The sequence below is a fragment of the Pelmatolapia mariae genome, linkage group LG8 (genome assembly GCF_036321145.2).
Source record: "Pelmatolapia mariae isolate MD_Pm_ZW linkage group LG8, Pm_UMD_F_2, whole genome shotgun sequence".
Classification (NCBI taxonomy): Eukaryota; Metazoa; Chordata; class Actinopteri; order Cichliformes; family Cichlidae; genus Pelmatolapia; species Pelmatolapia mariae.
Window position 1 is genome coordinate 5754295 of NC_086234.1, and position 10070 is coordinate 5764364.

General features: G+C 40.5%; 2 protein-coding genes across 2 annotated transcripts; one reads left to right on the plus strand and one right to left on the minus strand.

Annotated features, from left to right (window-relative positions):
• Positions 1-764: 764 nt before the first annotated feature.
• Positions 765-5670, minus strand: pnpo (pyridoxamine 5'-phosphate oxidase). Its single transcript, XM_063481919.1, has 7 exons — positions 5391-5670; positions 3925-4049; positions 3741-3840; positions 2631-2684; positions 2400-2528; positions 2248-2318; positions 765-2143 (listed from the first exon to the last, which is right to left on the minus strand). Exons 1-7 carry the CDS (start codon positions 5562-5564, stop codon positions 1978-1980), a joined length of 819 nt encoding a protein of 272 aa, XP_063337989.1. The 5' UTR covers positions 5565-5670; the 3' UTR covers positions 765-1977.
• A 338-nt stretch (positions 5671-6008) lies between these two features.
• On the plus strand, positions 6009-9761 carry mrpl10 (mitochondrial ribosomal protein L10). Its single transcript, XM_063482589.1, has 5 exons — positions 6009-6089; positions 6305-6474; positions 7671-7835; positions 8529-8673; positions 9252-9761. Exons 1-5 carry the CDS (start codon positions 6050-6052, stop codon positions 9488-9490), a joined length of 759 nt encoding a protein of 252 aa, XP_063338659.1. The 5' UTR covers positions 6009-6049; the 3' UTR covers positions 9491-9761.
• Positions 9762-10070: the final 309 nt, after the last annotated feature.

Genomic DNA, 10070 nt, shown 5'->3' on the forward strand with positions numbered 1-10070 from the left:
CGAGCCTGGAGGTTGCCCCAGGTGACCGCGGTACAGTTTATGGATACAATCATATCAGAAAACATGACTTGGATATGCTAATTGCGCTTTTGTACGAATCAAATATCTGTTTATGTCATTGTGAATTAACTTCATGCTGTTTTGTTGGTTTAACTGTCCAAATAACTCCTGCAGCCATTGCATATGACACATCAACAACAAGAAATGCTGTCTGTAATTTTTTTTCTGAGATGCTTTTTTGTTTTTAATAAATAAAAAAGTTGTTAACATGTAAGATTTTCTTCTTTTTGTGCTGGAGTCTACAGCGAGGAGAGCTGTTAACATGCAGATGGTAACCTGTTTAAACGCGATGATCTTGGTGAGGTCGTTCTTTGGGGTTAGTGAGCTGTTCAGCCTGTTTTGTTGACATGGTGATAGTAAGCAGGGTGATATTTGACACCCTGTGGTCTGCTTCTGCATTTTGTAGTGGAGCTGCCCTGCTGTTAGCTGAGAAAATGACAGATATCATCGAATGATTCACAGAAATCCACAAGTCAACAGTTAATCCATGAGAATATTGCATGTTTCTAGTGATTCTGAGTGATCGTGTTTCGCTGAATCTTGGTGCTTGTTAGCTGTGCTACTGACATCTGCTGGTCAAACGCACACTCAGTCCTCAGTTACAAATTAAAACTTTATTAATAGCTATTTTCCCCCAGTTACTTGAAACTATATACCACAATTTCATCCTCAAACAATACAGGACACACAACAGTTGGCACAAATGACATCACGTGCTCTTTTAATCTCACTATTAAAAGGCAGTCACTGCAGAGACACTGCCATAGATTTAAGACTGATACAATCAATTTAAATTAAGTTAACCACCAGTACAGGTCACATATTTTCCATTTGAAAGTGTAAAATTGTATTTGTCACCAATTAGAAGAAAAATATACTTTAGTTGTTCAGTTAACAGACTTGTGATTTTTTCATGAGTTGCTAACACGACTGAGACAGTGAACTCTGTCTAGAGACAACAATGAATTTGAAACATAGTTTTCAGTCAGAAATATTAAAGGTTTTCTCATGAGGAACAAGCTCTTTTTGTCACAAATTCTAAGATGACACATTGAGAATGCTCTCATATTCCCCATATAAAAGCCTCTGAATTCATTTTTATATTTATTGTTCAGGTTATGGCCAAAGATGGTGTTCTGAATGCATAATTAGCAAAAGAGTCACACTTTTCTTCCATTAACAATGCATTTCATGACCACCAACAACTATGAAGTCAGTGCCGATAGATTTGTGGTAATGTCCATGAAAAAAATCTCCAAACCTTTAGACAGCCTAAAAGTATTTGTTCTGGCAACAGTCGCATTGGATTGGACATGACGGTTTAGCTGTACCTAATGAAGTGGCCACTGTGCATAATTTCGGGGGATTTGAATCTTTTCTCTCAAAGAAATCAAGAAACTTAACACAATGAGCTAAACTCAAACAATTGTCTCAATTTTCCATATTTTCTTTAGAAAACTACAGACCAGAAATAATCACACCATTGGAGAAGAACTGCAGCTAAGTGTTGATGAGTGGAACAGATTGTGCTTTTTAAGAAATAAGAAACAGTTTTCATGTCCTAGAAGGTCAAAGACTGCACTGTTAAACAACCACAGCCATACTGTTAATCATTATTTTGAGTGGGTAAAGTTTGCTCCACTTTTTCAGGCCAGTGCCCTTTTTCCATTACAAAGCATGGAAAACTCAAAAGTTGCACAGTCAGATTGCGCCACGCTGCTCCACTTATCCACTTAGCACACATGGTTCACCTCAAAGACAGCACAGTGACATTTGGCTTGTTGATAAACCGCGCACAACAGCACCTATTACTAATGCAAGGTTATTAATGTGAGGTAAAGATGGTGATCTTTTTAAATCAGTGATAGTCGAGATGAAACATGTCCTCTCCTTTATTTCACAGTCTGCTGATGCTCCTCACGGGGACAGTCGCTGGTACACCCAGCCTCCCTCTGCAGCGTGCTGAAACTCTCCCAGCTCGGACTCTCCGTCCTTCAGCTTGGTGAAGACGATGCGGTCGTGAAGTCTGTTTGTCTGTCCCTGCCAGAACTCGATCGAAAAAGGCTTTACGATGTAGCCGCCCCTGTTGGAAAAGCACATCATGGGACAGTTAAAGGCAACGAACCGAAAAAGCTTTAAGAAGCCGTACCAACATGTTATTAACTTTAATTAAGAGCAAAGGTTTACCAGTAATCAGGCATAGGCACCTCTGTGTCCTTGTACTTCTCCTCCAGTTCTGCATTTTTCTGCCTCAGATACTGAAAAAAATTGTGAAAACTGAGACTTAGACATTGTACGCATCACCTACAACGTGCAGGTGGAGCAGTTTCGGCGCTTACATCTCTGTTAGGCACAGTAGTGCTTTGTCGGCTCACGGCAGCGCCGATCTGGCTGCTCTTTGGTCGGGAGTGGAAATAATCGCAGGAGCTCTGGTAGGGGATCCGCTCCACGGTGCCTTCAATGCGAATCTGAAAATCAAAATTAAATTAAACTTACATTTATTATGAAAATAAAAAGTTTAAAGAAGAACGTAATAGTAAAACGTAATAGTAAAATTAAGGTTTCTCCACCTGTCTGTTTAGCGGTTCCCAGTAGAAGACCAGGCATGCATGCGGATTGCTCTCCTGTGGAGAAGAAAGTGATCAGAGGACCCGACAACACAGAAGAAGCCTTAAAGATTCATGGATGAAGTGAAGGAGGACATGCAGAGGGTTGTTGTGACAGTCGAGGATGCTGGACACAGGGTGAGATGGAGGCAGACTTTATCAACAAGGGGCGACAAGTGTCAGTATTAGATTTAAGACAAAAAGGAGACAATGCATATCAAAATTCATGCAAAACATTTGAAACCCGATGAATAAAAAATTCACGCAATATAATTTTTATTTAGAATAATAAAAACAAAGTCTTCAGAAAGCAATCAGTACTTAGTCTGGTTTAAAAGCTAAAGAATAGAAATGCATTTTCAAATGTTTTTTTTAAAGATGTCTAAAATCAGTGGATCACCTGCTTCCATCTCACCCTATGACTAGCATCTAACATGAACCTTTTGTGTGGTCTTCTTCTCTTCTTCCTGCCTGGCAGCTCCATAGTCATTATATTTTGTCCATTATATCCACTATACCTCGTCTGTGCGCGCTAAAACCATCTCAGCCTTGGCTCATGAAGGCATCAAAAACACTTTGAAACTCTAAAGCAAAGAAACGGCTTGATAACGTGTTCTGCCTAAATTATGGGCAAAAATCCAAAGATAAAGAGTTCATTATCCCCAAAGTCATAGAAATGTATTTGCAAAATAAGCCAGTGAATTGGTGCCATTTTTGTTTGTATGACTGATACAGATGTTGATTTGTCATTTTTTGTTCCTGCTAACTACTTGCTTCAGAAATACATTATTGATAAAACCAAAACAGCTGGACTCAATAATATAATGTTAGCATTTAAACACAGTAACTAATGACACAAGCACAACACACTGCACAGGTCAATCTCAATATCTGTGAGACAATAACATGGAGAACACACATCATATAAAACAACACAGTGGAATGAGAGTGAGTGGAATAAGACGACAGGAGAAGGAAGAATTATGCATTCATTCAAAACCACCTGAGGGCAAAAAAAGCAGAGCATGGATGTAGACGGCTGCTGACAGAGTCGGCGATAAAGATGCTTCTTACCAGCTCGCAGCCCTTTCTGCTCTCATAGTTGGTGAAGAAACGGAAACCTTCACTGCTGCAACCTTTCAGGAGGACCATGCGAGCGGACGGACGTCCATCACTGAGTGCACAACAGATACGATTAATTGTACAAAACTGTGAAAAGAAATCAGCGCCAATCAGTTCAGGTGGCAGCGTTTCTTACTTGGTGGCAGTGGCGAGGCACATAGCATTGGGCTCTCCTATTTCAGGACACTTGGTGGCTTCATCGAACCAGTTTCCAAACTGCTTGATGGGGTCGAGAGACACGAGCTGACTCTCCTCAAAGCACTGGAAACAAAACAACCGATACAGATGTAAAAAAACACAGGAAAACAGCCACTTTTACATAATGCAGGATTCAAATGATTCACTGATGCTTTTGGATTATAGTGAGTAAAGGCTGTAGGCCGTATAATTACGATTTTATTAGTTATTCAATCGTGTTTATCACTTTTAAACATGCCAGAGAAATACGTCCTATTGAGAAGTCAAAGTTGAGATGTGAAACATCTGGGGAACACCTGCTTTCTCCAGCTGTATACAGCGTGACCAGATGCAAACTACCTAAAAGTAAATTTGTGTGGGACAATAATTACACAGCCTTTTATCTGAATGCAACTTTCCAAACAATAAGAATAAAAGGAAGTTTTTTGCTTGATAGTATTCTTAAACCCATATCATTTCACAGGCTTGACCCACTTCTCAGTAGTTTTTCCTTCTCTTTTTGGTAGTTTCTATACATCATATCCTGCAGAAATCTGCAGAGCTCATGACTTTGTAGTGACTTCCCTTGCACTTTTCCCTGTTAAGCATGGGATAAGCGAAAAAAAACAAAAAACTGTTAACTGGCACTTTATCCGGGAAGATAAAAGCCAGATTTTATGGGAAATGGTTTTAAATACTAGAGCCAACCAACATGTGGGATATCATCTGAATATGTGGGATGAGGGACAAAGGATAAAAGTGTGTGGTACTATCTACAGCTACAGCTAGGATGTCCCATTTTAATGGTGGTGACAGCACACTATTCATCAATTTTTTGTTGTTGTTGTGGTCATTTTTCAGTACTACACAGGGGTGCGTGTTTCATTAAATGATATCAGTTCATATGAATCTCACACGAAACGTGCTTAAAAACAAAAACAAGGATAGCAGTGTCCCTCACAGCAATAACCTCCCTGTTTTGAACCTCCTGGGGCCTTTCTGTGTTAAGTCTCAATGATCTCAATGTGCCTGCGTGGCTTTTTATCCAGGTACTCCGGCTCCCAGCCCAAGCACATGCACGTGTAGGTTAACTGATGAAAGCTGAAGATGATAAGCAGATTTTGAAGCTACTAAAATAATAGTTAATTACTGTATTCATTTAGCAATGTAGATGAGAAAGTAATTCACTGAAGTAAGACGCACCCCATACGGAAACATTTAACGCAGTGGGATATGGTCACAGACTCTATCCAAGACAGCCAGATTACATTCAAGCTGTGCACACTCACTGTATTTTTTTTTTTTTTGCACATCTAATTCAGGGTTCATATCATGACCTTGCATTCGCACAGCACCGACAGAGTGGCTTCAGTTACATGACTCAATACATTGTATCCCAACGCAGGTAACTCAGTAGTTTCTCACCTCCAAATCTCCTCTGTACCTCTTCCTCATCCTACTCAGGTCCATGCTGGTTCCGCTGCAGTATTTCGAGGTAAAAACGCGCGGCAGCCCTACTATCCTAGTGGCACGAGAGAGCAGATTTCCTCCAATAAAGCAAATATGTCTCAATATAATCGTACTGAGTATGCGCCTCATGCCTGTAAAACACACGCTGACGTAACGCTCCCTTACGTAAAATGTTACGCAAAAGAATCCTGTTAGAAAAGCAGCGATTTTAAAATCACATTTTACTCTACTTATTTAGTAACTATGTAATCTACGGATTTGTGTTCGTATGAACTAAAAAAGCAAACAAAAACAAAAAACAAAAAACGAACGTCGGTAATGGTACGTCATTACGCTAGGACGCGTTCACGTACAAGCACACTCGGAGTCTTTTCTTATTTGCTTATTATTTTAGCCAAATTATTTAGATAATACGTATATGGATACAGGTTATCAGTTTTTAAATGTTTTCCGACGTGTTCATCACAAAGCACAGCTTCATTTAGGTTATTTTTTTTCTTTTTACACTTAAAGTTTGTTAAATATGAGGAAGGTTTTCTTTTTGCCGATATGTCAGTAAACGCAGCACGCATGCGTTCGTCACTTTCCTGTATCACGACGGTTTCCTGTGAAAGATGGCGGCGACCTTGTGTTCAAAATTGCTGCCAAAACAGGGTAAAGTACTATACTTATACCAATACTTATTTTTTTTAAACATTGCGGTTCTGGTTAGTGATTCGCTGTCTAATTTTCAGCAACTATCTACTGTTAGTAGCGTTAGCGGGGACTCCGTTTTTAGCTGTTATTAGGCTCAGTTAGTCGATGTTAGCTCCGCAGCGCTCACTGACTGGTTGTAAAGCAGACATTTACCTGACATTTGTGGCTTTCAGGATGGCTTCCCCTCACACAGAGTGTCCGACACGGGTCCAAGGCTGTGACCCGCCACAGGAAGCCTCTGCACATCCAGAAACAGAAGCTGCTAGCTGTTACTCAGTACATCCCCCCCGCACGGGAGTTTCCTCCAGGCGCTTACCCGTCCCAGACCAAACGCGTCCAGGAGGTAACACACCAGCATGTTCAGCCTTTTACTCAAAGCCTGCACGATCGGAACAAGTCTCACTTCATATAGGACTGCTCAGCATTGTGTGCTTATTTCTTGGATTGGCTTAGGTTTACAAAACCTTTGAAATATGTTGCTTAAAAACAGGCATTTGGCATTGCATCCCAAACAACTCTACCAGACAGAGCAGCAGCTGATGGAGCAGTTTAATCACTGTTGCAAAAGAAATGGGAATATACAACAGTGTTTGTACACGTGCTTAAGGACATGATAAACTTTATCTTCCACATCTGCACTTTGTATTTAATTTGCAAGGTAATTGGGAAAGTTGGTTTCATTTAAATATTTGCAATATTGTCATATTTATTTTTCGCTTGGTCATTATGAAACCTTTAACTTGCACAGTTACCCTACCCTATCCCATGATGTGACAGAGCATTCTCCTCTGTCACACCAACCCTCTTCATGTCCTCCTTCACTAATTGTCTCTGTGCTCTCCCTCTTTTCTTCTTGCCTGCAGCTCCATCTTCACGGTCCTTTGTTCAGTATATCCACTATCCCACCTCTAAACATGTCCAAACCTTCTTAACCTTACCCCTCTAAGTTGTTCTTCTCATGTACTAATTTCTAATCCTGTCCATCCCGCTCATTCCCAATGAAAATCTTTACATCTTAAACTTGGCCTCCTGTCTTTTTGTCAGTACTATAGTTTCCAAACCATACATCATAGCAGGTCTCACTAACACCTTGTAAATCTTACCTTTTACTTGTACTGCTATGCTTCTGTCACCTTGACACATGTCGCCACCCTGCTTGCGCTCTTGTGTACTGTCTGTTGCTTTGGATGTCTGTTTTAAAAAGTAGCATAACAACTGTGTATAAAAACTCTGATAGATGTAAAGCTTATTCAGAACTTTAGCTACTCTTACCACTTTCAAAGATGAGGTTATTTTTACCTGAAAGCTTCATCTTTTACAGTGAAATACGATATATTTTCTGCTGCTCAGCAGGTAAATGATAAGAACATTTTTTGGAACCAGAATTTTACACATTACAGAATTAATTGGGCTTTTATTTTGGTACTTAAAGCAGATTTTGAAGTCCTTTTGTTCAAGTAGTAGTCTCTTTTTTTCCTGGTTTGGTCTGAAGGTCTCGTGCTTTACTGAGTGTCAATCTCTTCCGTCTCATTCCTTCAGGATAATGATTTGACCTTACTAATGAAGAGGGAGTTGAAGAAGTTGTTTGAGGATTGTAAAATGATCGCTGTGGTCCAGAACAGCAGCAGCAGTGCTGAAGACATGATGACTCTCAGGCACCTACTTTACAAACACAACATCACAGTCAAGTTCTTCCCCAACAAGGTAAGACTGACATTGGTGATTCTGTGAGAGTATAAAATTTACCAGAGCCACATTGTTTTCTTTCAAATTTCAAAATATGTTAACACTTTCTCCAGGTATCACACACACGCACACACACACACTTAGTGTGACGTTTCCTATTTATCGGGAGTCAAAGACTCTCAGATGTTTCTGAATAATAACATAATAAAACAGCTTTTATTAATCCAAATCTGAGTAATAGACGGTGTTTTTGGTAACATTTTTAGGGTCAGAAAGGACAACAAGGTGTGGATTATATTCTCTTGAATGTTGACAACTGTACACTCCATGGATGAGTAGTCCTGTAATACTTCTAATGCGTGATTTAGACTTCTGTGGGGAATCTATATCATAACTTACTTAACCACGCCTTAACCTTCCACATAACCTGATGTGCACCTTCTGAAAAGTGTAACCAATGTCAAGTTGACGCCCAGGGTAACGACTGAATTTGCTCACTGTCTGATGGCACCCAGGACCATCCCTTATACTTTACATAAACTATAACAGCAACAATAAATCATTTTCTGATGATACATAAGACGATAAACTTTGAGTTGTTTCTGTCTGCAGCTTTTTAGCTCACAGCGTCCTTCATATAGAAGAACATCCTGCTGCACAATTTCACATCAAGGATCATTAATCTTCTAATTCACAGTTGTTTGTTTTCAGGTCGTGCGGTCGTTCCTGAGTGACTCCATTTACTGCAACATGGGTCCTCTGTTCGTCGGCCCAACGGTTATGTTTGTTAGCAAAGAGCCGAAGGTGAAAGAGATGCTGACGACTCTGAGGGGCAGCCCACAGATGACACTCCTGGGTAAGTTTATCGTCCACGTACGAGGAATAATTAGCATTGGATATTGTTATGATGCCTCGGGAACCATGAAATGAGTTCAGATAAGTTGAGCTAAATTGTCTTCTAAATGAACTCGTCAATCTTCTGCTGGTGACAGTTTGGGGCTGTGGGTTGAGATAAGGTTCCACATCCTGCTTGCGTCTAACCTTGGAGCACAATCGATTTGTAGATGAAGTTAGGGATCCAGTTAGATGGGATAAGCAGTTGCTGCCTCTCATCTAGAAAATGCCAAGTGTACTGTGAGTGTACACAAGGATACTGTGGCCCAAATTCAGTCTGTCCTCTACAGACATTCGCTTTGTCTGCATGTTCACTTCCTTAAATGGAAGTGTGTTTTTAAACCCTCCAACACTGAATCTGCACCAAATCATGCTTATTAACCCAAGTTTGTGAACCGGTGTTAAAAACTGTTTGTAAAATTAAACGGATAATATTTTGCCAAATGAAGCCTGCCTCAGTACAACAGATTTCAGATCAGTCCAGAAATGGAAGGAATCCATTGCAAATATCTGTAATGATCTCTGCTCTTCTTTCATCAGGAGCCTGTATAGACAACACGCTGCTGAGTGCACAGGGCATCGTGAGCTACTCCAAACTGCCGTCAATGACTGTGATCCAGGGCGAGGTGGTGAGCGGGCTCTCCATGCTGACTTCCCACACAGCTTACCTGCTGCAGCGCCACCCGGCCCACCTGTCACAGCTGCTCCAGCAGTATATCAAACAGCAGAGCTCGGATGGAAGCGCAGAGGCAGCTCCTAAAGCAGAGGAGGCCACGTAGAGCTACAGAGGACATTACTGGGACTGGTGACTTTCAGATCGAGAGCCAAGTGGAACAGCAAACGACTGTAAATGGACTGGATGCAGTCTTTGTTTTAATTTGGCATCAATCAGACTTGATTGAAAAGAAAGTCTTGAGTGAAAGAGATAAATTGGTGACACAGTGAGCGTCCACCTTTCGGACACCTCAGCCTGGAGGTGTCTCGAGTTATTGGATAAATAATGCTTCAAATGGCTTTATTTAAGTGTTTAATAAATGATTTCAGTGCTTACTTTGGCTCATGTTGTTTATATGAAGACTTTCTGTTACTGAGGGATTTTTTTGCTTAAAAAAAACAAAGAACAGTGGAAGATGGCATACTTCTGCCACGGCTTGCCATCAGTCAAGTCTTTGGATTTAGAAGGACTAGGATCACTTGTGATATTCTTCCTATTTCAGTGTGACAGGCATTTGTGATGATATGGTGGAAAATGTCCAGTTATGTCCAATTATTGGGCAAAATCTTGGATCCAGATATATTTTTTGGTTATTCACCTCTGCTCACACTTTCATGCAAATCTGCGCAGAACTTTTCCACAGA